The sequence below is a fragment of the Linderina pennispora genome (genome assembly GCF_002104995.1).
Source record: "Linderina pennispora strain ATCC 12442 chromosome Unknown DL89scaffold_13, whole genome shotgun sequence".
In the NCBI taxonomy this organism is placed as follows: Eukaryota; Fungi; Kickxellomycota; class Kickxellomycetes; order Kickxellales; family Kickxellaceae; genus Linderina; species Linderina pennispora.
This window is the reverse complement of record NW_024468261.1, coordinates 53,279-74,327: the sequence shown is the minus strand read 5'-3', so window position 1 is coordinate 74,327 and position 21,049 is coordinate 53,279. Positions and strand designations below refer to the sequence as shown.

At 51.8% G+C, this 21,049-nt stretch overlaps 11 protein-coding genes across 11 annotated transcripts; 7 read left to right on the top strand and 4 right to left on the bottom strand.

The window, feature by feature from the left end:
- The first annotated feature begins 256 nt into the window (after nucleotides 1–256).
- On the top strand, nucleotides 257–1,806 carry DL89DRAFT_269480 (general substrate transporter). The gene has a single exon (XM_040888317.1). The coding sequence runs from the start codon at nucleotides 358–360 to the stop codon at nucleotides 1,756–1,758; it is 1,401 nt and encodes a 466-aa protein (XP_040740957.1). The 5' UTR covers nucleotides 257–357; the 3' UTR covers nucleotides 1,759–1,806.
- DL89DRAFT_269479 (cysteine proteinase) lies at nucleotides 1,367–3,687 on the bottom strand. Its single transcript, XM_040888316.1, has 2 exons — nucleotides 3,488–3,687; nucleotides 1,367–3,416 (listed from the first exon to the last, which is right to left on the bottom strand). The coding sequence occupies exons 1-2, from the start codon at nucleotides 3,552–3,554 to the stop codon at nucleotides 1,801–1,803; spliced, it is 1,683 nt and encodes a 560-aa protein (XP_040740956.1). The 5' UTR covers nucleotides 3,555–3,687; the 3' UTR covers nucleotides 1,367–1,800.
- Nucleotides 3,688–4,233: 546 nt separating this feature from the next.
- DL89DRAFT_269478 (uncharacterized protein) lies at nucleotides 4,234–4,983 on the top strand. Its single transcript, XM_040888315.1, has one exon. It carries the CDS (start codon nucleotides 4,349–4,351, stop codon nucleotides 4,910–4,912), a length of 564 nt encoding a protein of 187 aa, XP_040740955.1. The 5' UTR covers nucleotides 4,234–4,348; the 3' UTR covers nucleotides 4,913–4,983.
- Nucleotides 4,984–5,929: 946 nt separating this feature from the next.
- On the top strand, nucleotides 5,930–6,957 carry DL89DRAFT_51145 (uncharacterized protein). Its single transcript, XM_040891744.1, has one exon. It carries the CDS (start codon nucleotides 6,048–6,050, stop codon nucleotides 6,756–6,758), a length of 711 nt encoding a protein of 236 aa, XP_040740954.1. The 5' UTR covers nucleotides 5,930–6,047; the 3' UTR covers nucleotides 6,759–6,957.
- Nucleotides 6,958–6,978: 21 nt separating this feature from the next.
- DL89DRAFT_304297 (uncharacterized protein) lies at nucleotides 6,979–8,101 on the bottom strand (the record flags this gene model as incomplete). Its single annotated transcript, XM_040890877.1, has 2 exons — nucleotides 6,979–7,928; nucleotides 8,006–8,101. 2 exons carry the CDS (start codon nucleotides 8,099–8,101, stop codon nucleotides 7,359–7,361), a joined length of 666 nt encoding a protein of 221 aa, XP_040740953.1. The 3' UTR covers nucleotides 6,979–7,358.
- Nucleotides 8,102–9,014: 913 nt separating this feature from the next.
- On the top strand, nucleotides 9,015–9,968 carry DL89DRAFT_269477 (lysozyme-like protein). The gene is made up of 2 exons (XM_040888314.1): nucleotides 9,015–9,422; nucleotides 9,454–9,968. Exons 1-2 carry the CDS (start codon nucleotides 9,069–9,071, stop codon nucleotides 9,901–9,903), a joined length of 804 nt encoding a protein of 267 aa, XP_040740952.1. The 5' UTR covers nucleotides 9,015–9,068; the 3' UTR covers nucleotides 9,904–9,968.
- A 1,752-nt stretch (nucleotides 9,969–11,720) lies between these two features.
- Nucleotides 11,721–13,330, top strand: DL89DRAFT_269476 (alpha/beta-hydrolase). The gene is made up of 4 exons (XM_040888313.1): nucleotides 11,721–12,294; nucleotides 12,326–12,560; nucleotides 12,589–13,143; nucleotides 13,166–13,330. Exons 1-4 carry the CDS (start codon nucleotides 12,125–12,127, stop codon nucleotides 13,295–13,297), a joined length of 1,092 nt encoding a protein of 363 aa, XP_040740951.1. The 5' UTR covers nucleotides 11,721–12,124; the 3' UTR covers nucleotides 13,298–13,330.
- Nucleotides 13,331–13,368: 38 nt separating this feature from the next.
- DL89DRAFT_269475 (glycoside hydrolase) lies at nucleotides 13,369–14,842 on the top strand. The gene is made up of 4 exons (XM_040888312.1): nucleotides 13,369–13,458; nucleotides 13,545–13,972; nucleotides 13,993–14,079; nucleotides 14,151–14,842. The coding sequence occupies exons 1-4, from the start codon at nucleotides 13,407–13,409 to the stop codon at nucleotides 14,796–14,798; spliced, it is 1,215 nt and encodes a 404-aa protein (XP_040740950.1). The 5' UTR covers nucleotides 13,369–13,406; the 3' UTR covers nucleotides 14,799–14,842.
- On the bottom strand, nucleotides 14,595–15,916 carry DL89DRAFT_269474 (pseudouridine synthase). Its single transcript, XM_040888311.1, has 3 exons — nucleotides 15,628–15,916; nucleotides 15,303–15,526; nucleotides 14,595–15,274 (listed from the first exon to the last, which is right to left on the bottom strand). The coding sequence occupies exons 1-3, from the start codon at nucleotides 15,878–15,880 to the stop codon at nucleotides 14,822–14,824; spliced, it is 930 nt and encodes a 309-aa protein (XP_040740949.1). The 5' UTR covers nucleotides 15,881–15,916; the 3' UTR covers nucleotides 14,595–14,821.
- Nucleotides 15,917–17,826: 1,910 nt separating this feature from the next.
- Nucleotides 17,827–20,628, top strand: DL89DRAFT_51055 (P-loop containing nucleoside triphosphate hydrolase protein). The gene is made up of 2 exons (XM_040891743.1): nucleotides 17,827–20,474; nucleotides 20,610–20,628. Exon 1 carries the CDS (start codon nucleotides 18,259–18,261, stop codon nucleotides 20,317–20,319), a length of 2,061 nt encoding a protein of 686 aa, XP_040740948.1. The 5' UTR covers nucleotides 17,827–18,258; the 3' UTR covers nucleotides 20,320–20,474; nucleotides 20,610–20,628.
- DL89DRAFT_294831 (DUF636-domain-containing protein) lies at nucleotides 20,390–20,789 on the bottom strand (the record flags this gene model as incomplete). The annotated part of the gene is made up of 2 exons (XM_040890564.1): nucleotides 20,390–20,437; nucleotides 20,475–20,789. The coding sequence occupies 2 exons, from the start codon at nucleotides 20,787–20,789 to the stop codon at nucleotides 20,390–20,392; spliced, it is 363 nt and encodes a 120-aa protein (XP_040740947.1).
- Between the last annotated feature and the right edge of the window lie 260 nt (nucleotides 20,790–21,049).

Below are 21,049 nucleotides of genomic sequence, written 5' to 3'. Positions count from 1 at the left end.
CAGTGCTTTCAAGGTACGACATGTTTCATTCTGATAGACAACACAAGTCCTCCGGAAAATCCGATGTAACTGGCACGGGACTTTTAGCACGGGAGTATGATTACCCCTATATCTATTAGTCATCCAATAGACAAACATGTATGCGACAGCAGATCCTGCTGCACCCATTGCCTCGCGACCTCCAGTGATAGACAAAAACCTGGCTCAGGGACACATGTGCACATATATCTTTGGAGGTGTACAAGCTCAGTCCTCACGCACACTTTCCTCTCCAAGTCCTTCGCAGCCCACTAACTTACAATGACAACTGATTCACGTACACTTGGACTGACAAAGTACCAATGCTTCTGCGCCGCAATGGCCGCGCTGGGCAGTGTGAATTTTGGTTTTAATATCGGCGTCATCAATGTTCCTGGCGACGTCATCTCTGGCTGCGTTATTGGTCCCCAGCACTACATCGGCCCATTTCCATCCTGCATTCCGACTGCCGATGCGCTATGGGGAGTGGCAGTTGGGTGTTTTGCACTGGGTGCCTTGATTGGAAGTATCGCAAGCAATCCGATTGCTGACAAATACGGCCGAAAGTTCGCACTGACCTGGGGGCCCCTGTTTTCTACCATTGGTGCCTTGCTGCTCTCGCTGTCTACTACGCTCACGCAATTCATTTTTGGAAGAATATTCGTCGGTATTGCGGCAGGGATCTGCAACACTGCGGTGTCGGTATACATCAGCGAAATCACTACCCCTTCGGCCCGGACCATCTTGGGAAACTCTATCCAGCTCGCTACAAACCTCGGGATTCTTTTGTCTCAATCAATCTCGCTCGGTCTCTCGAGACCCCCACTCTGGAGGGTTCTCTTTGCACTCACCGGAGTCATTGGCATCGGAACCACGGTTCTATTTCCCACCTGTGTCGAGTCGCCCAAGTGGTTGGTATCGCGCGGCCAAGTTGGCCAGGCTCGCTATGCGTTAACCAAGCTTCGAGAGGGCGCCGATGTCGAGGCAGAGCTTGCTGACATTGTTGATGCTGACATGGCGTCTAAATCTGGGACTGGCAATGTCGCTAACGCAAATGTATTTGACGTGCTACTTGGGCGGACGCCTGACAACCTGCGTCACCAGCTCATGGTTGTGAGCATGGGCATGTTTTCCCAGCAACTATCGGGTATCAATGCCGTCATATTTTATTCGACCACAATCTTCAACCGTACTACGCACGACAACCCGGCCGCTATTCCGACTATGGCGCAAAAGCTTACATACGTCATTGCTGTTGTCGCTGAGGTGTTCACATTTGTCGGCATGCTTCTCTGCATGAGGTTTGGTCGACGTACCCTCATGCTCGCCTCATCCGCGGCCATGGCGATCTCTTCAATACTGATGGCAGTTGGATCTATCAAGGGAACCGACGGCCTAGTTATTGCCATGGTATTCGTATTCAATATCTCTTTCAACTTCGGCGTTGGACCACTACCATGGGTAGCTGCTGCTGAAATGACACCAGCATACGCCATGTCGGCGATGTCGGCGATTGGGGGCGTCATTTGCTACGCCTTTACGTTCACCATCGGCGTGTTCTTCCCACCTATGCAAGTAGCGCTAGGCGACTATACATTCCTATTCTTTGCAGGGTTTAACATTGCCACCTTTGTCTTCTGCTTCTTCTTTTGGCCTGAGACCAAGGGTCGGAAGGTGGAGGACATTGCCGAGGTGCATTCTGTTGGCATTCACTTTGTCATTAGAGACCACTTCAAATAGCTCCTGCTTGGCTCATTTATCAATGCAGTACATAAAATTCATCTAGTTCTTTGGCATGGACCCAGACTGCGCAGAGCGAGTAGTGTTATCATCCTGACCAAGAATGTGCTTGAGCTCGCTATCGCGAACATAGATGAGCATGTATGCATTAGAGAACCGCTTTGCTTCATACATCTTTCTCTGCCGTGCGGCAACGCCAAATGAGCAAGCGTAGTCGACTGCTTTGTAGTCGTCAAATGCGTGTCGGCGCAAGAGAGGAATAATGATATCGTCGTCGAACGCAAACCACTTGTCGTCTACCGTTGGACGAAGAATACAGAAGTGGTATCCTTGCGATGCTGCTCCATGGTGGACACAGGCACCGTACAGAGTGTACCTTGTTGGCACATTGCTGCCACCAATCTCAGGAGCAAACTCGGCCATGTCCAAAGACTCGTCGTATGCGAATTCAGTGTCAAGCTTTGTCGGGGAACTGCTGGCACTAGCCTGATCAAACCGCTTCAGACACATAAACAAAACCGACGGCAATTCGACGATTTCTATGCGCTCAGTCCAGTCGTTTTCCTTGCTCGACTTGAAGAGCTGGTGATTTGTCCTTGAAACCACACGATGGCTTACAAAGTCGCGCAATGACTGCTTCACGTTCGAGAACCCCATGATATTCAGGTTTATCGGGTTAAGGGCAGACTCGGTGACGACCATGTCAGGGCCACGGAAGTGTCTGAAGATGCTGGAGGACGATTTTGAAGTCTGAAGGCGCTGAGAGGTCTTGCGGATTTTGCCACCTATCAGCGAATCAATATTGCTCTCTGGCACGATGGTCCGGAGACTGCTGGTGATGTTCTGCAGTATCTGCCCCGTGAACGAATCCAGTTCTGTATTTGCTGGTGGCTTGATGTCGAGTGCCTCCAGCGTATTCAAAACCTTTATCGCACTTATCGGTGGCATGCCAGAAAGTATGTTGGTGAATATCTCGCTGAGCGCAAGTGCGAGCATATGCTGCGTGTCAAACTCAGCACGGCCTACCTTGCTGACTGCATCTCTCAAAGGTTTAATATGGAGCAACACCTCGAGAAGCGGGTTTAGATAACGGCAGGTGTCAAGAGTGGCTAGCCCAATATACCCGGTCTGCTTCAGTGAGTTGTAGCCTCTATAATCGTGCCAGAGAACCCCAGTGGGATCATCGGCTATGCGCACGTAGAAAATAATGCGAAAGCGGTTGTTCTCCAGCAATGGCCTGTCCTTACACTTCTGCCGCTTCTCCAGCTCGTTGCGCGTCAGGAACGTTTTGTAGTCAGTATCAGGACTACTGTTTGAGATTCTACAGCGACAGGAACTTCTTGTGTAGCTCGCTGAATCATGTTGGTTTGCAACGACAAGGAGGGTATATGCACAGACCTGCCAGTCCTGTGGTTTTTCTCGGGCAGTAAGCGATCGGACGCGGAAGGAGATAAAGTCTTTTTCTGACAGACCCTGTGGGTATATCCACAACTGCCACTTCATACCGGCCACCTCAAACACCCTGTCAAAGCCCGAGTTGTCTATTCTCGATTTGGCGTCCATCTTCTCCCAGTCGTCGATATCCCAGTGAAATACGCCCCTGTCCAGCTCCGCGATGTCGGGAGGTAGCACCAATACCTTATCAATATATGCGGCATCTATATGAACAGAACCTTCAGTCCACTAGAACGGCAGAGCATATACAGTCATAGAATCCGAGTAGTCATACCTTCAGCGGAGAGGTCATTGTGTGACTGTGGCACATACGGTGGTGGCTCCACAAAACCTAGTGGCATGTTTCTTGTGGCTGCATCAAGGGGACGACATTGGTGAAAAATATAGCTCAGTTACGGGTTAGAAAGTATAGCCTGCTACTTGACGAGTGAGCGAGAGAGAAAGAGCAGCTATATATAGTCGGAAAAAAACCTGCTGCTGCAGACAAGGCAAGAAATCAAGAGTTGAATGATTTCATCGCTGCAGAAGATTTGCACTGTTAACGTGACTAGCCTGACATGCAGCCAAGAAGGTCCTTTTCGCTGCTTGGCCAATAGACGCTAGCGACTGGGATAGGCTCCTCTCAATTCTAGGCAGCCATGGCACGATTACGATGGACAACATGCTGGTGGTACCATATGTGTTTGGGTGATTCACCGGTATGAATACATGCCATAGGACTTCCTCCTCTCGCTAGCAGCCATGGAACAAGAAGGAAAAAGAGAATATGCAACTGCAGCAAAGAGCGGAGTATGTGGTTTGCAAGTGTCCTCCGCAAGCTGATCAGCTAGCGGATTAGCCAACCTTGCCCAAACAAACAATATTGGCCTGCAAGCGCCATGTAGCGGAACGTTCCATTGTATGTATGGCGCCCAATTGTCGTACCCATCCCCATGCTAAATATATCGAGTGAGCACTATAACGCTATGCGCAATGCTGCTGGGTGTTGTACTATAGCACCCTCTTTCTAAACCTGTTTGGGTGGTCGAGCACTGGCATGGCCTCCCTCCGGTTACATAAAAGAAGAAGCGTTGGGCATTGATCTCCTCCCAAGAACCAACTCATACCCTCCCCTTTCTCTTGAATTTGCAGCATAATGAATCTCTTCATCGCTCTTTTGATCGCCATTGCTGCAGCCTTGGCTGTCTCGTCAGCCCCAATCCCGGGCACCACCCACTCTATCCCAGTCTCCAAGGACACAAGCCTCTGCCTGGACACGAATTGCTATAGTGCTGTATATGGCACATCAGCAACAATCCATTCTGCAAACGATGCCAACGATGTGGCTCAAGTTCTCCTTGGCTTTGCGCTTCCTTCGACAGTAGCAAACAATGCAGACAGTATTGATAAATGCACTCTGACAATGCCGGCTTTCAACACACCGCGCCACGACCCAGTCAAGATCTGGGCTATCCGCAGTGAAGGCGCTTGGGACGAAGACACTGCCGCAGGATCTCTCCAACCCCAGAAAGTCGGCTCTGAGATGTTCGCCACAGTCGATTCAAATGAGGAATTCTCGCTTGACATCACATACATGTGCAAGGATGCAGCCAAAGACGGCACGGATCTATCGCTCTATGTGGCTAGCCTCGATATCCCGTATACAGCAAAGTCTCGCGAGGCTGGCCAGCCCTCGATGCTTCAGATCACCACCCACTAGCCTGCCCACAGATTCTTTGTTGTGTATGTTGGATAGCTGATCTCATAAATATATGTATAGTGAATATCTTACTGTATACACGCCAAGTGCCCTTGTTGGGCAAGTGTGTTTGCTACCTGCTTTGTCCATCGGATGGGGTCAGCACATCCGGTCTGCTAAATCTCCGGAAACCGGTTGAGATTGTTTTGTTGTATTCAGCCCAAGTGTTGCGGACCTCAATGCGCAGACAATCTATCGCTTACTGAGCGCTCAGATAGCGAAGTATGAAGATTTGGTTACGTACAGTGCTTTGATAAAATGGATGCTAGATGACTCTAAGAGTAAAGAAGAATACCAAGCGGGTTAACCGATAAAGAAAAAGAAATGGAAATGGTAAAAGAGCCTTGGAAGGTTTTGTAAAGTTTCACAGGGTGTGTAATGTGTTGGTATACATATCACACCTGTCCCGCTACACCGCTGGTCCGGTCTACCTGTACTGTCTGAATAACAGTCGCCATATCAGCTATTACTCAACACATGTGGCAGACCTCAGCTACTCGCAATAAACATGCATCACTGGTGACGTCATGGGGTTAACGCGAATATGATGTGGAAACGAAACGTGAGTAAAATTGGGATATAGAACAAAAAAGGAGAAATAAAAGTAAAAAAAGGTTTTTGCTGAGGAATGAGTGTTGTTTTTTTTTGTACAGCGACGGGTTGTATAGGAGGCAACGACGGAGAAAAGGCACACACGCCTACTGTGCAGACGACGATGGCGACGACAGTGCCGCCGTTGGTGCAACACCCGACGAAGACGACGAGCCAAACAGGTTGTCTAAGAGGCTTGTGTCGAACGACGTCTTGGCTGCGGTTGCATCGGTGCTGGGCGGCGACGACAAGTCGAAAATATTGTTGAGATCAAACGAACTACTGCTGGGCACAATCGAGCCCGGGCCGGTTTCAGCTGACTTCCACAGCGCGTCAAGATCAAGTTGGTCAGCCATGTTGGCGCCAGTGCTGGTCGCCGTTGTCGGCGTCATCAGCACCGACAACGGATCAAAGGACGGCGTCGAAGACAGCATATCGGAAATATCCTTATTGTTGCCCAGCAGCGTAGCCTAGTTCGCTTGGTGTCAGCGGCCCCTGCGCATCAATGTCGTCAGCGCCACTTTCGTTGCTGGTGGTCGGACTGGGCTGGCGGCTGCTGCGCGGAATCACGGCATCGTCTGTGCTGCTACGGCCCACAGTGTTCAGCGCTGCGAATATGTCTACTACATCATTGTTAGATTGGCGGTCAGCACCGTTCGCGGTATCCGTGAGCCCAGACACGAGCTCCTCGAGCCAGCTAGGAGACTCGGTCATCATGTTTGAGGCCAACTGTTGGCTGCTGCCGGCAGCGTACGAGTCAGACGCTCCGGCGCGCACGCCCACCTCACTTTCTCTACTATTCGCGCCGAGATATTTACCTTGCGTTAGGCCTGCGCTGGCCGACCGCAGACTACTATCGGGAAGAGTAGTGCGGCCAGAGCCAGCTGTGTACAGGCCACTAGACAAGCCAGCGGCCGCAGCCTGCCTGGAGGCGGCCGCAGCAGCGGGCTTTGGCCAGCGTGTGCTTAGGAGTGCTTCTTGGAGTGCCGCCGCTCCTCCTTTCCAGTCACAGACGATGCCTTCCGCTTCTTCGCCCGCTTGCGCAGCGACGACATCGCCATGTCCTGTGCAAAGTACTGGCTCATGTTGTCGCTATCGAACGGCCAGGTGCACTCGACATTCGGGCACATTGCAAACGTGCAGTTGGTGTCGACATCAAAGCTCTCGATGCTGGTGGCGCACTTGGGGCAGCACGTTACGCGCGTCTTTCCGGTAGGGACCGTGGCTACTGTGGGTACGAGAACTGCCGCCATGCTGTGTCAGACTGATGTTGGGCGCGAGTTTGCCTTAATCGCTTGTGGTAAAAATGGAGAGATTGGGAGGAAAGGTGCCTAAAAGCAGCGAAAAAAAGGAAAATAAAGTCAAAAATACAGAAAATCACAAAAACCACTGCAAGAAAATATTTTTTGTCTCGGTCGAAAACCACGTCGCCAATTTTGCTGGCTGAGTTTGTGTCAGCAAAAAAATGCGATCATCTTGATCTGATTTTGTGATCCATACATGCGTGGCTCCTGGCCCTTGCTCCCCAAGAATTCCGTCTGGCAGCCCTCGCTATCCCTCATTGCACCCAATGCAAGCTACTTTTTCATATACAGTCCTTCTTATCCACACTTGCAGACCCGGGGCCCGAGATCTATGACCCTGGAAATATAGAGTGGCAAGCAACACACCCTATTTATTGGCAAAAATAGCAGCGTGAATGGGCGGTTCGGATATACTACACTCATCCTCATGTCCATATACAATGCTTGTAATCAATTTGGCATTTCGCGTCGTTGGAATATCTTACATAAATATTAATATGTCACTTTCCCGCTTACTTCTTGAGGTGCGTGTACTTTGAGCTCTTGGGAACAGTCCCTGTGCTGTGTTTGTGGCGCCTGTTGTTGTACTCCTCAATAGTGGCGCTGTTGCCCGAGACCTTGGCCACCCACACCACATGCCTGTACCTGCTGCCTTGGCTAGTCTGATCCACAGCTCCTGGCTTTGGCGTATCATTCACAGTGACGCCCGAGGCATGCGCGGCGTCGTCCCACTCGTTGGTATTATCCCACCTCTTGCCCTTGTAGCGGTTGTTGATGTCGATGCCCAGACGCGAATTGATGCGCCAGGCGACAAAACTGACACACTGGCACGTGTAGTAGTTCCACTTGTCGACGCCGCTGCAGCTGCCACCCTTGCAAGGATAGTCATCTTTCATCGGACCCGTACTAGCCCTGGGTTTGTCACTAGGCTTAGATTTGGGCTTGGGCTTGGGCTTGCCATCAGGTTTGGGTTTGGGCTTGTCGTCAGGCTTGAAGCAGGGGCTGTCGTCGGGATTGGACCACTTTTTGGCTGCATAGCCATTGCCCGTGTTTAAATAATAATCACTCACGTAGCAGCCGAGCTGGGTCTTGTCTTAGAAGCTGCTGCCATTGATGTCTGTACCCGGAGCCTGGCACGAAGAGCGTCACTTGGGCTCACATCCTTGTACATGAGGACAGCCCTGTGTGAGGTTTCCGGACCGGAGCGGTAGTTGACAACACTGCCCTTGATGGCGTAGCTAGAGACGTGCTTCATTTTTAAAAGTATGCAGTTTTGGGTTTTGGTTGTGATATGGTTTAAATGAGGGTTGAACAGGATACCTGGCGAGTTTATATACAAATCTCTAACCTATACTTCACTAGCCATATCTCAGTGAAATTCCTGTTAGCAGCAGTAGCTTGTATAGCAAACAAGCGCACATAACACAGCTAGTTGCTGTCGATATGTAGCCTATTCCAGAAATCCACACTAGCAGTTCTTTCTGGGTTAAATGCTAACAAGGATTACTACAAAAGGATAATGTGATTTCAAGAAAAATCCGAGTGCATCCCATTTTGATAGAAGCGCTAACGTGTGGCAGACATTCTGTTAAAGAGATTGAATACTTTGCCCAGCTTCTGCTATATTTTTAGGTCATGCACTCCAACGTATCCATGCATGCTTATATACGAACTGCTTAGCTTTACCACTACATCAATACCCAAGTGGTAAATCTATTTTTAGATGCTATGTATCTGCATAACCATGCACGCTTACATACGATCGGCCTGAAATCTGCTCTATGTGATTTCTGCATATCAATTTATTTTTAGATGCTCGCTCAAACCGGTGGTTCCTTGGGTAAGCCCAGGTTTTTATATGCAAGTTAGCGGCAGTCTCCAGGCTGTCGTCTATTTTTAGCAGCAACAGCAACAGCAATAGCAGCAGCAGCAGCAGCACAGCAGCATATGTGGTGCATTGATTCCTGCTCTATGGTGAGTACACCTTTCAGCAACGCATGCCGAACCGTAAACAGACGGTGCAGTTACCCATTTACTAATTTTAGAACGTTCTGCCACGCAATGCAATGCTGTGACTGCGCAGTTCACACTTGCATCTCGAAATTCCTCGCATATATAAAGGACATGCTGCAGCCCGCTTCCATCAGCCCATTATCAACAGCAACAACAGTAACAACAGCACCTTCCACTCTTTCTCCAACTACACACAAAACATCGAAAAGATGAAGCTCTTCACAGCCACTGCTCTCGCTCTTGCTGCCACTTCGCAGCTCGCTTCTGGTTACGCCATCAAGAGTGACGGTGTCAACTGCCGTTCTGGACCTGGCACCAGCTACGGCGTCGTTCGCTCATACAGCAGCAGTGACGACGTCACTCTCTCGTGCCAGACTTCCGGCGAGACCATCAAGGGCGACTCCCTCTGGGACAAGACCCAGCACGGCTGCTATGTCGCCGACTACTATGTCAAGACTGGCAGCAGCGGCTACGTCACCACAAAGTGCGATTCCACTGGTGGTGGATCCACGGGCGGCGGTGGCTCTACTGGTGGGGGCTCTTCCAACGGATACTGCAAGAGTGTCAACGCTGCTGCGCTCAACATGATCAAAGGAGTTCGAGGGCTTCGTCAAGAGCCCGGCTCCCGATCCCATTGGTCTGCCCACCGTCGGCTACGGCCACCTGTGCCAGACCAAGGGCTGCAAGGAGGTCAAGTACAAGTTCCCGCTGACACTGGCCACCGCTGAGGCTCTGCTCAAGGACGATATCCCCAAGTACACATGCCTGGGCAACTACCTGAATGGCAATGTCAAGCTCAATGACTACCAGTGGGGTGCGCTGGTGTCGTGGGTGTTCAACGTTGGCTGCGGCGGAGCCAAGTCATCGAACCTGGTCAAGCGTCTGAATGCTGGTGAGAACCCGAACACCGGTGATTGCCGGCGAGCTGCCCAAGTGGAACAAGGCTGGTGGCCGTGTTCTGTCTGGCCTGACGCGCCGCCGCAATGCCGAGGTCAAGCTTGCTCAAACTCCCACCAATGCCAGGCCTACCCCAACTGCTCGTGAGCAAAAAATATCCAACTGTAATTATCTTTTCTTCCTTTCATCTCCAATATCAACATTTCTCAAACCACAAGTGAATCGTAATCATAAAACTCCTGGACCATGGTTATAGATACCTTGAATATCTTATGCGAGGGTTAGCTCTGAGGATTAGCATGTCCACCGATACATAGCGTATCCAAATTCAACAAATGTAGCGTAGATGATTTGGCTTTATTGTTTTAAACCAAGAACTGGAGCACATACTACCCTTGGCTAATCTATATCCAACAGAACCTATCCTTAATGCTGTGGATTGAAGGCTGCTGTGTGCCCCGTCACTGATCTGCAAACACATACAAAGACGGCTGCCGATTGTCCAGAATCAATTTTCACTCAGCTTTAATCAGACCCGTGACATGCCAGCATGATGGCAAATCGTGAAGAGGTATTCTATCTCTATGTCCTTTCTCGTACATCCCTATCTGCTCTGTTCCAACTAAGACAATTGCTTAAGCATAATCTCAGGTTTCTCTTTGGGCTGGTATTGCTACAGCATATCAGAGGATGCCTTTGTATGTAAAAGAAGAGTGTGAGCTGGTGAAAGAGAGTGTGTTCTCATTTCGCTCTGTTAGTATCCCAAGCTCCGACTACTGTGTGTTGACATTCGGGGTCCAGAGTCCCCCTGCGCCACAATGAGCAAGGCCGAAACGTATACGCACAAAGGCCCAGACAAACGATCAGCTGTCGTTCCCTTCAGTCATACTTTTGAGGAGTTGTTTCTCCATATACTCGATAACGACTCATCCCCTAGGTTAGCACAGGCCAGTGAGAATGCATCTTGCAGACCCAAGACTTGTAGCAAATGTACATAGCTACCTTTGTCAACTATACGCTGTTCTGAAATCATACCCACAAACAGCCACCAACCTGTCTCACTAGGGATATATATGATTAGGTGTATTCTCGGACAAAAGAAGGATGCCTATGATTCTATTCCGTAAACCTACTGTCTCCTGTGCACTGACAGAGCCACCATCCATCTCCCACACCGCCCAACTGGAGGTTTTTTTTACAAGACTAAGCATGAACCTAAGCGCACTTCACTTCTTTGGCTGCTCCACCATAGAGGTGTGATGGCAGAAAACTAGCTCAAGAATTTGATCCCGGAGGCGGACGTAGAGATTCCCTATGTCACCACCCAGTAAACTTATCAGAAGCACTACTTTTGGCCATATCCTCATGCTTTTTGTCTCTGGTAGCATATTTTCAGCGATAACCAGTGATGCAATGCGCTGAATGACTGTCTGGCCAGCGAGCTGCCAGACCAGCTCCGGCCAGTCCCACCAAAATGTACTACTGCATAGCACCGCTGTTCGCTGTGGTGATGGAGAAGAGTTCTGCAATCATCCTGGACATGACCAAGGACTTCTTCTTCAGTATCAATCTAGGCAGCAATATCACTCGGCACAATCCTACCACTTGATGACGATATAAACACTGACCAGTGGGCAGTAGCAGCAACTGCTGTAGCCACAGCGGCAGAACTAGCATAGATGGTAGAATTATCCCTTACAAATGCCCCGCCCTCCTCATCTTGTAGACGGTTAGCGCGCTTAAGGGGTTTTGTTAGTTATTCTGAGAGTACGGCATTGTTAAAATAGTGTTTCCAGTAGCTAGCTTGTAGTGCATATTTCATTGCGCAAAACCTGACCAAAAAAATAAAAATAAAAATTGTTCCATACCCGTAAGTAATGGCCAGTGCCTATGGGCTAAACCCCTCAACCTCACTTTTTTCTCTCAAATTGCTCGGCGTTTTCACATATACTCTCTCTTCTCACAATGTCGGCCGCACAACCACACACACTGGAGCCCAAATTCGAAGTCCTGTCGGTGCTTGAGGGCGAGCTGGAGAACCTGCGGCCGAACGCCAAGGTGTATGTGCAGAAGACCTCGACACCGATATATTTTTTAGCAGAGCGCAGCGACGTTCTGGACAAGACCAAAAAGCAGCTTGACAAGCTGAAGGGCAAGCGGGGCTCCTCAAACCTGCACAATTCCTAATAGACTGGAAGCCTCTCCTGCGCCATGCTTTGGAGGGAAAATGCATCGGCCAGACTGCTGGAATATAGTGCCGCTAAGGGAAGGTGCAGGGGCAATCGAGCTTCCCTGCTGCCAACCTCTCTTTTCTGTTTCCATCCAGGTCTTCAACAATTTGTATAAATCCTACGTGCTGTTTTCTAGAATGTTGGCAAGGGCACTCAGCCTACTGTGGAAGAAGCCAGTGGCATGCGCAAAGGCGTTTGCGACAGTGTCGTCAATGATACTCCTGACGACATTCAAGTACATTTTCCAAGGACCCCCAGTAGCATCTTGGACACTGAAAACAAATCTGATACGTGACTTCATCCGCCTGTTTCTGAGCAGTGGCCCGGAATTCCAACAGTATCGTTTTAGATCTGACTAGCGTGGGCAGCTTTGACAGCGGCCAGCGGGTCGCAAAGCTGGATGGCGGGATTGCCACCCGGTTTGACATCCCTTCGGTGCCATGGCGCGACAAGCACCTCGATAATTCCGGCATTTGGCGCGACAAGCTCGTGGAGATTGCCGCGGCATCGATGGAGAGGCAGATGAATGGCGAATGCGTTATTGCAGACGAGGCCATGCTACCCAATACTGATGTTGCTAACCTACCTGCCTAACGGCAAGGTCCTGCTGCACTTCCATGGCGGAGCATACGTCCTGGGTACGATGGACTCATATCGCAAGATGCATCTGATACTATCCAAAGCTACTGGTCTGCCTGTCTACGGATTTGCCTACCGCCTGGCACCGGCATCCCAGTACCCAACACAGCTGTACGATGCCTTCTGCGCTTTTGAGTATTTGCGGAGCATGGGAGTCCGCGAGCAGGACATTATCTTCTCAGGCGACAGTGCCGGTGGGAATCTTGCTCTGAGTCTGTGGCTGCTCCTAAAGCCAAACATTTCCGGTATGGTCTTACTTTCGCCGCGCGTCGATGTCACCAGCAACAGAGACAGCTGGAGGCGAAATGCAAAGGCCGACTATCTGGCACCCTACAACGTCTACAACACCTCAAACTGCATCAGACTGCTGCTCGGTCCTAGCCGACCAGTCGACGCCGAGATGCTGAGCTGGCTCAGCGACCCGTTTGTCGCTTCTGTTCACGCGGACTTTACGGGATTACCACCGACGCTAGTGCAGGCCGGTACTGTAGAGGCTATGTATGATGATATTAGCGCTGTTTGCAAATCGTGCGCATCAGCAGACAGGCCAGCTGAGGTTTCAGACCTATCCCGATGAAGTCCATGTGTTCCAGGGGTTCCCCGGAATGGCCCACACCCAGCAGGCACTGGACGCTATTTGGGGGTTTGTTCAGTCTCTGCAGGCTCCCTAACTGCCTTCTAGTGTGTTAATAAATTGCTCTGGCAAAGGCTAATCTGCACTGTGCTTTCTCTTCATCTTGTTCCCACACCTGCTGTCCCCTACTAGTATTCCACATCGACATGCACACAAGTGTGCTTAGCTGTCTGTTTCTTTTCGGCTGGCTGACTCCTGGTCTCGCAATCCTCTCCGCCCACTCCCACCAGCATCTAATGGCCTACTCGCTCTCCCCACCCAAGCGACGACTTTGTCACTGCCAGTGGCACCCAGCTCATGCATCGAGGACAAGCCGTACCACGTCTCGGGTGCCAACTACTGGCAGGCAATGAATCTTGGCATGGCCTCTGGACAAAGCAGCAACCGCCTGCGTGTGCACCAGGACCTCAGGGAATTGCAACGCCAGGGCATCAACATGGTGCGCATCATGGCGTCCAGCGAGGGCTCACAGTTTGGCACCCAGCCTGACCGCATGTATCCGGCTCTGATGGTTGCGCCTGGCGAGTATGACGAGGATGTGTTCCAGGGCCTTGACTGGTTCATGGCGCAGCTGCCAAAGTACAAGATGAAGGCCATCGTAACCCTGTCCAACTACTGGACTTGGAGCGGCGGTGCTGCGCAATACGTCAGCTGGGCGACCAATACCACGATTCCATACCCGGAGCAGTGGGACCACCTCCTGCAGCAGAACGTCGGTGGCCTCATACGAAGGATTTTCTAAAGTACACCAACCAGTTTTACCAGAACGAGTCGATCATCGATGTCACCCAGAAGTGGTACAGAAACCATGTCAAGGCGGTGATTACGCGTCCGCAACACGGCAACTGGTCAGCTTTACTCTGACGATCCCATCGGTGCTGGCCTGGGAGCTCATGAACGAGCCCCAGATCACCGATTCCGAGGACTCGCTGTTCAAGTGGATCGACGAGTCAGCAAAGTACATCAGCTCGCTGGCGCCTCGTCACCTGGTGTCGAATGGTGCTGAGTCCAAAAATGGCCAGCAGTGGTTTAACATCATGCACAAGTCGCCGTATATTACCCTGGCATCGTGCCACTTTTGGCCGCTGAACTGGGGCTACTACAACCGTACCGACCCAACTGAGGCCAGCATCGACTATTCGATTCACAAACTGAACGAGTTCATTAGCAACTTGGCCGACTGGGCTGCTGCGCTGAACAAGCCGGTAGGTTTGTTCGAGTACGGCATGATGCACGACAACTGGGGCGAGTGGGCCGGGCTCAAGGGATACAGCCCGGACGCGCCTTTCACCCACCGCAACAAGTTCTACCAAGCTGTTGCCGACAAAGTCTCTGCCCGTGTTGCAGACAAGCAATTCGTTGGCGCGGCATTCTGGGCATATGCGGGCATGGCTCGTCCGCCGACGAAGCCTACGACCGAGATCAGCTGGGTTGGCGACCCACCACACGAGCCGCCTGGATGGTACAGCATCTACGACAAGGATGTCGAGACCCTTGCCATCCTCCGCGAGTTCTCCAAAAAGATTGGCGCAAAGTAACATTTTTAGTTGGATATACCAGGCTACTCGAAATACACGTCTAAGCTCCTCTCTGCACCGACTGCTCGGATGACATTTTCAGCGTGTGCAATTGCATCGCGTACCCGGTCTACGTATACCAGATCCTCGACCTCGATCGTGTCCCGGTCAAGGCGCAAGGGGCCCTGCGAAGTCCGTAGCAGCGACGTCATGGTAGCTGCGCTGCCGAGCCGCTCGCCTATGTCGTGGACCAGCGAGCGCACGTACACACCGCCACCGCCGCTCTGGATCAATATTTGGAACGATGCGGTATCCGGCTGGTTCACATACGGCGTCATCAGCATGCCCTCCTGCATCTCCGGGCACCCATCCACCCATGCATACCGGTCGGTGACAAAGTACTCCAGGAACTTTTCAGGCAGTGCAACCGGTGTGCCGAACTCTGCTCCAGCCTGCGGGTTGACAAAGTGCAATAGCCGGATGTTTTTGACGTTCACCTTGCGCGCTTTGAATGTCTGTGGGAACCTTGTTTCCTGCGCGGGCATACTGGTATAGCCGCATGCCATCGACGCGGATAGCAGAGTAAATTGGCGGCCGCTGCATGATCTCGCCGGTAAACTCTGCCAGCAGCTCCTCCATGCCGTGTGCTGTGATTCCCTCGGTTGGCGCGATCTTCGTCACCCTGCCCTCGGCATCATACGAATCCGTCGCCACGCCCAGCCGCCCCATGGCCAGATACGATTTCCCGCCTTGTAGGTACCCGTGCAGCTTCTTGCACCCATGGTTGATTCCAAGCACAAGCACGCCGGCCGCCTCAACGTCCTAATGTGCCCCCGTGGCCAACCCGCACTGTCCGATTTGTCCATGCGTCGCCGGATCTTCTTTCCCGATTTGCGCAGCTCCCGCTCGTGCTCGAAATGATCCCTGAATGGCGCTGCCAGGTGTCCGCGCCCAATATTGCGCTTGAAGTAGTCGAGCAAGCCTGAGCAGCTGATGCCTGACGGTTTGTTGACTGCCAGAATACCGTCCAGCGACTGCAGCTCGCCAAACACCCGACTGCCTGCCTGCCGCGCCGCTACCTGTGCTGCCGCTGCTTTCAGCATGGTTGAATGTGTATGTCAAATACCAAACTGTTGAGACAAAAGAAGGCAAAAAAAGCCGGTATCAGCTAAGCTGCTTGCGCTAAAGGTGAAAATTATCTCTCCAGATCCAGTAATATGGATCATGGGAAATCCCCAGGAAGCTGAACATCACAAGCACACCCTCTAGCCGCCAGCCACTGGACGTAAAACTCTCATTTAGAGCGCCCGGATCCGCAATGGCCCGGCAGAAGTATCCCAGTCCCATGCTTGGCAACTCGACTATGAACCGGCTTCCTATGCCAGCGTTCGGCTATCCAAGCATGCCGGCACTAGTAACAATTGATTGTGTTTAGCGTGGATTTCTCGAACATCTGGCAAGAACAGCTAAGGGCTGAAAGAAAAGTGCACAGCGCCACAGTCCGGGCCCTCTCCGCTCGGATGCACGTGGGTACCCGACCATTATTCCCGATGATCAGCACACGTGTGGCGCATGTTTCCATGCCAATACACGACATAGACAACCGCCAGACCTCGGCACGTTTCGCGACACGCGGTGCAGTTTACAATTTACAATATGCACAAATAGTTCTTCCAGAACAACAAGCAGCAACGACGATGGATGTCGGTTATTCTGGATGGAGAATCGCAGCACCCTCGTATCTGGTGCGGCTTTCCAGATTGCCAGAGCTTCATAAACTGATTGGCGCATTGATGACTGTCTTTTTGTCTTTTGAAAAATGGAGTTATTGGTAGACAGCAGACCTATCTTGCACGCAGTGTGATGCAGGGATGAGGAGCAAGCACTGGGAAGGTTGAGAAGTGAGATTAATGGCAGTAACCCATTTTAATTCAATCATTGTTCTGGCCAAGCTGCGCACACTGCCGCCATATGCTTTCTACTCGATAGCATACACAGTTACACATGCACGGATAGACTTCGGCAGTGGTCGTTATTAGGCTGGTGCTGGCTGCGCGTTTTATCTGGGCAGGATATGGGCTAAATGTGATGAGTCCGATTGAGCAATCTGCGCTCAGAGAAAAGTTGCAAATGCTAAGGCGAATGCACGCCACGAGTTCTTGTGGTAACGGGTATATACATGCGACAAATGAAAATCAAGTGCAGCGAGGCGGGCAAGCTATTCAGCGTGCATGCATACAGCAAGCTGAGGGAGAAAGATAGGCCAGTGGCTGACTGCAACAATGCCAGTGAAGAAAAATGCAAATGTGCTAGCGAAACCAAGTTTTTGAGAAAGAAAATTGGGCAACATCCCTGTAGCGCATTTTTTTCGCGAGAGCTGTTCTTGGCGGGGTGGTTTTCAGCTGCTGTCTCTCTTCTTAATGAAAAGCGTGCTTTTTCGTTCCTCATTTCACTTATTCTCAGTGCGGTCGCCACATACCAGTAAGCCCTTTTTAATTTGCTTGTATAGTTACATTGGCAAGTTCCAGAGACCCCGGAAAAATATCGGTGACGTAAAGATTAGCTAGGTCAACAGTCTGCAGCAAAAGACATTCTCATATTGTCATATTTTATTTCAGTCCCGACGACTGAATCCCAGGAGGCAACGCCAAAGCCCAAAAGCAGGCCTCGGATACTTGAGTAGCCACGGGCAAGACCAATTAGGCATATCTTCGAAGGTGCCATATTCGGCCCTTTTCCCGCGTCAACACCAAGGTAAATATAGCATGGTGCTAGCACTGTGGTCGCACTAAAAGGTGGCGTATCCAGAGGGCAATAACGTACTCCGAGGTCTTTTGCGCGCGCAACTGCGCTATACGAGGCTGGGCAGAATTCTGTCTGCTCCCTCCCCATTCCCTACTTTTTTCTGCGCTAGCGTTTTTATTTGCTTGCGAACAAAAACGCCTCCCTCCAGTAGGTTTTTGGACTGGCAGATTTGATTGTCAGCTACAGACAACAGGCTGGGATGGGCGTTAATGGAAGAAAGGACCGTTTATTCAAATACCAACAACATTCCCCCCCTCTCCCCTTTTATCATCAATATTATTGCTTTTTTTCATTCTCATTCATCCCTCTTAACGCCTAGTCCTCCAGTGGTCATTGGGAATACAAGCAGCAGAGGATACCCAGTCCTTTTGACTCTATTCCTTTTCTCTCTAACGACTATCGAAAATTGCACATTTCTTTGGTACACGCACTCTACTTCACCTACGCAATCTCCTCTCCCTTTCCCTCTCTTTTTTCGGTGCAATACTTCATATTCCTTTTACTTGACGATCCATCACTAGAGCATATTACCTGGAGTTCCTATATACACGAAATTCTGTTCCCATTCAATCCATATCTCCTCCTCCATTTTTGTGTAGAGCACAAAAAGCCATTACCCACAACACCAAGACACTACAGGCAACCACAGGGAAGAAAATTTATTCTTCATTATTAAATGCTTGGACTACAGAACATGGCTAGTAGCAGCAGCGACAGCAGTAGTGGGTCGAGCTCGGCCAGCCAAGGCTTCAGCAGCACATACGAGTTCATGGAGCAGCCGCTGAGTCCCATCGACTCGTTCAACCAGCGTTCGGAGCACAACAAGACCCTCGACAAGGGCGTAGGCACAGGAGGTGGGCCACTATTGTCGTGGGAGAACCTGACGTACAGCGTCAAGGTGCGCGAAAAGAAGAAGATGCACATGCGCACAATCCTGCACGGCATCAGCGGCGAAATCTACCCGGGTGAAGTGGTCGGGCTTCTGGGGCCGTCGGGGGCGGGCAAGACGACGCTGCTGAATGTGCTCGCAGGGCGTATCGAGGGCGGAGTGTTGAACGGCAAGGTTCTTTTCCGGGGCAAGAAGCGGGTGCCCGGGGTGTTCCGCCGCAAGGTCGCGTATGTGGAGCAGGAGGACGTGATGTTCCCGATGCTGACAGTGGAGGAGACAATCATGTTTGCGGCGCGCCTGCGGCTGTCGAACAAGCAGTATTCGCAATTGCAGAAGGTAGAGCGGGTGGCTAGCGTGATTCAGCAGCTGCGGCTCAGCCACGTCAAGAGCTCGCCGATCGGCGATAATCTGAACCGGGGTGTTTCCGGCGGCGAGAAGAAGCGCGTCAGCATTGGCGTCGGCATGGTGACCGACCCGGATATGCTGGTGCTGGATGAGCCGACTTCCGGCCTGGACAGCAACTCGGCGGAGATGGTGGTGGAGCTGGTGCGCGATATCACACGGTCGCGCGGGATCGCCTCGGTGATGACGGTGCACCAGCCCAACTCGAACATGCTAAGGTGCTTTGACCGGCTGCTGCTGGTGTCGCAGGGCCATTTGGTGTATTTTGGCTCAGCAGAGGCTGCCATCCAGTACTTCGAGTCCAAGGGCTTCCCGTGCCCACTCAGGCAGAACCCGGCGGACTTTTTTATCGACGTGATGTCGCTCAACAACCGGTCGCCCGAGGAGCTCGAGGAGAGCCGTAGGCGCATTGCGTTCCTGGCACAGTCGTTCGGCGAGGCCATGCATCCGACAGCCAAGCTCTCGCTGTCATACGGCGGTATGTACGAGAAAATGCCGGCCAGTCCGCAGGACCCCGGGACCGGCATCTTGACGCACGGCACATTGTCGGGCAGCGCGCTGGAATGGGGCATGACGGCTGACGAGACGCCGCCGGAGCGCATCAACTGGTTCTACGAGCTGCAGACATTGATATACCGCGACATTCTGACCACAGTGCGGCACCTTTCGTTTGCCAGCGCGGTCGGGATCAACTCCATCTCGGTGCTGCTGCTGCTTGGCCTGCTGTTCTACAAGATCGGCAACGAGGTGACGTCGATCCAGAACCGCATTGGCCTGTTTTTCTCGCTGACGATGAACTCCACGTACGGCATCATGTCGCACTATCTGTACGTGTACTTCAAGTCCAAGGACATCATGCTGTCGGAGCGCGGCTCGGGCTCGTACCGGATGTCGACGTTCTACATATCCAAGCTGGTGGTGTATTTGCCGATCGCGGTTCTGTCGAGCTGGGTGTACTTTATCGGCATATACTTCATGGCCGGGCTGCAGCCGGGCGCGGCCAAGGTGTTTACATCGCTGATGCTGTTTACGGTGCTGCTGGTGGTGACCATGGGCGTGACGCTGATGGTCGGGTCGTTTATCAGCACATATGACCTGGCATCGGTGGTCTGCGCAATGATTGTCACGACGTGGGTGATATTCGGCGGCCACCTGGCCAATGCCGGCGAGCTGCTGGCGGTCATTTCCTGGATGCAGTACATTTCGCCAGCATTCTACGCATACGAAGGCATGGTGGCGACGGAGTTCAATGGGCTGAAGCTGCATTGCCAGGCGAACAACGGGCTGTGCATGGCGCGTGGCGAGGACGTGGTGAAGCTGTACAAGCTGGACCAGTTCACAGTGGGCCAGTGTGCCGTGATTGTCTTTGGCATGGCCGTTGCTTACAATGTCCTTGCATACATGTCGCTGCGGTGGAAGGCCAAGCCCAAGTACCTGTGGGTGTAGGGTGTTTTTCAACAGCTACAAGTTTTTCAATATATTTCTCCTTCAAATGCTGACCAAAAACATTGTGTGCCTAGTCCTTCGACAGGTCAGCCAGTGCCGCAGCGTTCTTTTCCCAGTTCTTGCCGTCGAAACGGCAGGACCTCGAAGCTCCGCACGTTGTCGCGCTCCAGGCAGCGGAAGTTCACTGAGTAGCCGTCGGGATTGCTGCGCGGCACATAGAATGACTCGATCCCGCACGTCTTGCAGAAGTAGTGCTGCGCTACGTGCGTGTTGAACGAGTACGTGGTCAGGTTGTCCTTGCCCGTCAGCAGCGTGAACCGCGATCGCGGCACGATTATGTGCTGGAAGCCGTGCATATTGCACATGGAGCAATCGCACTCGTCCACGCGCAGGTCCGCCGGCGCCCGGATCTCCCAAGTAACTGTGTTGCAGTGGCAGTGGCCCTTGTGCGTGGTAAGAGTATCAGACATGGTTTCTAGCAAATGGCGGTAAGAGAAAAAGAAAGGGGGATGGCGACAGCGCAAGGGGAAACTTGCACAATTTCCTCCCCCTCCTTCCGCTGCGGCACTGGAAAGAGAGATAAACCGAGCACCGGAAAAGGGGCGGCTGAGGGCAGACGACGGCGGGATCGACTTTCCTAAACCAGACAGGTAGGATTGGCTTCAGAAATCACCACGACCATTGCGCCTATGCAGCTTACGGAAGGCGCGCTGCATGTGAGTCTGCTCTC

Excerpts from the sequence above, each read along its gene's own strand:
- DL89DRAFT_269480 (XM_040888317.1), top strand. The coding sequence starts at position 358 with ATGGCCGCGCTGGGCAGTGTGAATTTTGGTTTTAATATCGGCGTCATC.
- DL89DRAFT_269474 (XM_040888311.1), bottom strand. The coding sequence starts at position 15,880 with ATGCTGAAAGCAGCGGCAGCACAGGTAGCGGCGCGGCAGGCAGGCAGT. Across the intron at positions 15,527-15,627 it reads ACGCATGGACAAATCGGACA|GCGGGAAATCGTATCTGGCC; the intron begins GTGCGGGTTGGC and ends GGTACCTACAAG. Across the intron at positions 15,275-15,302 it reads ATGCCCGCGCAGGAAACAAG|GTGAACGTCAAAAACATCCG; the intron begins GTTCCCACAGAC and ends AAAGCGCGCAAG.
- DL89DRAFT_269476 (XM_040888313.1), top strand. The coding sequence starts at position 12,125 with ATGTTGGCAAGGGCACTCAGCCTACTGTGGAAGAAGCCAGTGGCATGC. Across the intron at positions 12,295-12,325 it reads ATACGTGACTTCATCCGCCT|TATCGTTTTAGATCTGACTA; the intron begins GTTTCTGAGCAG and ends GAATTCCAACAG. Across the intron at positions 12,561-12,588 it reads CCATGCTACCCAATACTGAT|GTCCTGCTGCACTTCCATGG; the intron begins GTTGCTAACCTA and ends CCTAACGGCAAG.
- DL89DRAFT_269475 (XM_040888312.1), top strand. The coding sequence starts at position 13,407 with ATGCACACAAGTGTGCTTAGCTGTCTGTTTCTTTTCGGCTGGCTGACT. Across the intron at positions 13,459-13,544 it reads TTTCGGCTGGCTGACTCCTG|TGGCACCCAGCTCATGCATC; the intron begins GTCTCGCAATCC and ends TGTCACTGCCAG. Across the intron at positions 14,080-14,150 it reads ACAGAAACCATGTCAAGGCG|CTCATGAACGAGCCCCAGAT; the intron begins GTGATTACGCGT and ends CTGGCCTGGGAG.
- DL89DRAFT_269477 (XM_040888314.1), top strand. The coding sequence starts at position 9,069 with ATGAAGCTCTTCACAGCCACTGCTCTCGCTCTTGCTGCCACTTCGCAG. Across the intron at positions 9,423-9,453 it reads CCAACGGATACTGCAAGAGT|GAGTTCGAGGGCTTCGTCAA; the intron begins GTCAACGCTGCT and ends ACATGATCAAAG.
- DL89DRAFT_269478 (XM_040888315.1), top strand. The coding sequence starts at position 4,349 with ATGAATCTCTTCATCGCTCTTTTGATCGCCATTGCTGCAGCCTTGGCT.
- DL89DRAFT_51145 (XM_040891744.1), top strand. The coding sequence starts at position 6,048 with ATGTCGTCAGCGCCACTTTCGTTGCTGGTGGTCGGACTGGGCTGGCGG.
- DL89DRAFT_269479 (XM_040888316.1), bottom strand. The coding sequence starts at position 3,554 with ATGCCACTAGGTTTTGTGGAGCCACCACCGTATGTGCCACAGTCACAC. Across the intron at positions 3,417-3,487 it reads CAATGACCTCTCCGCTGAAG|ATGCCGCATATATTGATAAG; the intron begins GTATGACTACTC and ends CTGTTCATATAG.
- DL89DRAFT_51055 (XM_040891743.1), top strand. The coding sequence starts at position 18,259 with ATGCTTGGACTACAGAACATGGCTAGTAGCAGCAGCGACAGCAGTAGT.